The 266-nt window shown below is 48.9% G+C and overlaps 2 protein-coding genes across 2 annotated transcripts in view; one reads left to right on the top strand and one right to left on the bottom strand.

Annotated features, from left to right (window-relative positions):
• LOC119591782 overlaps positions 1 to 169 on the bottom strand; it is a gene marked incomplete in the record, with an annotated part of 5,666 nt that extends 5,497 nt beyond the window's left edge. The window contains 1 exon segment of the mRNA XM_037940526.1: positions 143 to 169. Coding sequence (XP_037796454.1) covers positions 143 to 169 — 27 coding nt within the window.
• Positions 170 to 190: 21 nt separating this feature from the next.
• LOC119591781 overlaps positions 191 to 266 on the top strand; it is a 32,050-nt gene continuing 31,974 nt past the window's right edge. Inside the window, exon 1 of the mRNA XM_037940525.1 lies at positions 191 to 238. Within this exon, the coding sequence (XP_037796453.1) occupies positions 191 to 238 (48 nt within the window). The remainder of the gene's footprint in view (positions 239 to 266) is intronic.

Here is a 266-nt window from a genome sequence, read left to right as displayed (position 1 = left end):
AAGAAAAAAAGAACCGCAAGGAGTCACATTAGCACCAACAACCACACCAAACCAACAGCTGGAAAGATAACGTAAACACTATAATATAAGATATTGTAAACACCACTAGCGGCGCAGCGACACGTGTGGAAGCACTACTCACCTCAACCTTGCGTCGACAAGTGGCCATGGTAGCAAAGGCAAGTGAGGAATGGGCGTCCACTCATGGGTTGTGGGCGTGAAACCTCCACGCTGCAAGGTACTGTCTCTAACCACACGCTAAGCCA

This window comes from Penaeus monodon, chromosome 29, assembly GCF_015228065.2.
Source record: "Penaeus monodon isolate SGIC_2016 chromosome 29, NSTDA_Pmon_1, whole genome shotgun sequence".
NCBI lineage: Eukaryota > Metazoa > Arthropoda > Malacostraca > Decapoda > Penaeidae > Penaeus > Penaeus monodon.
This window is presented reverse-complemented; position numbering and strand designations above follow the sequence as displayed.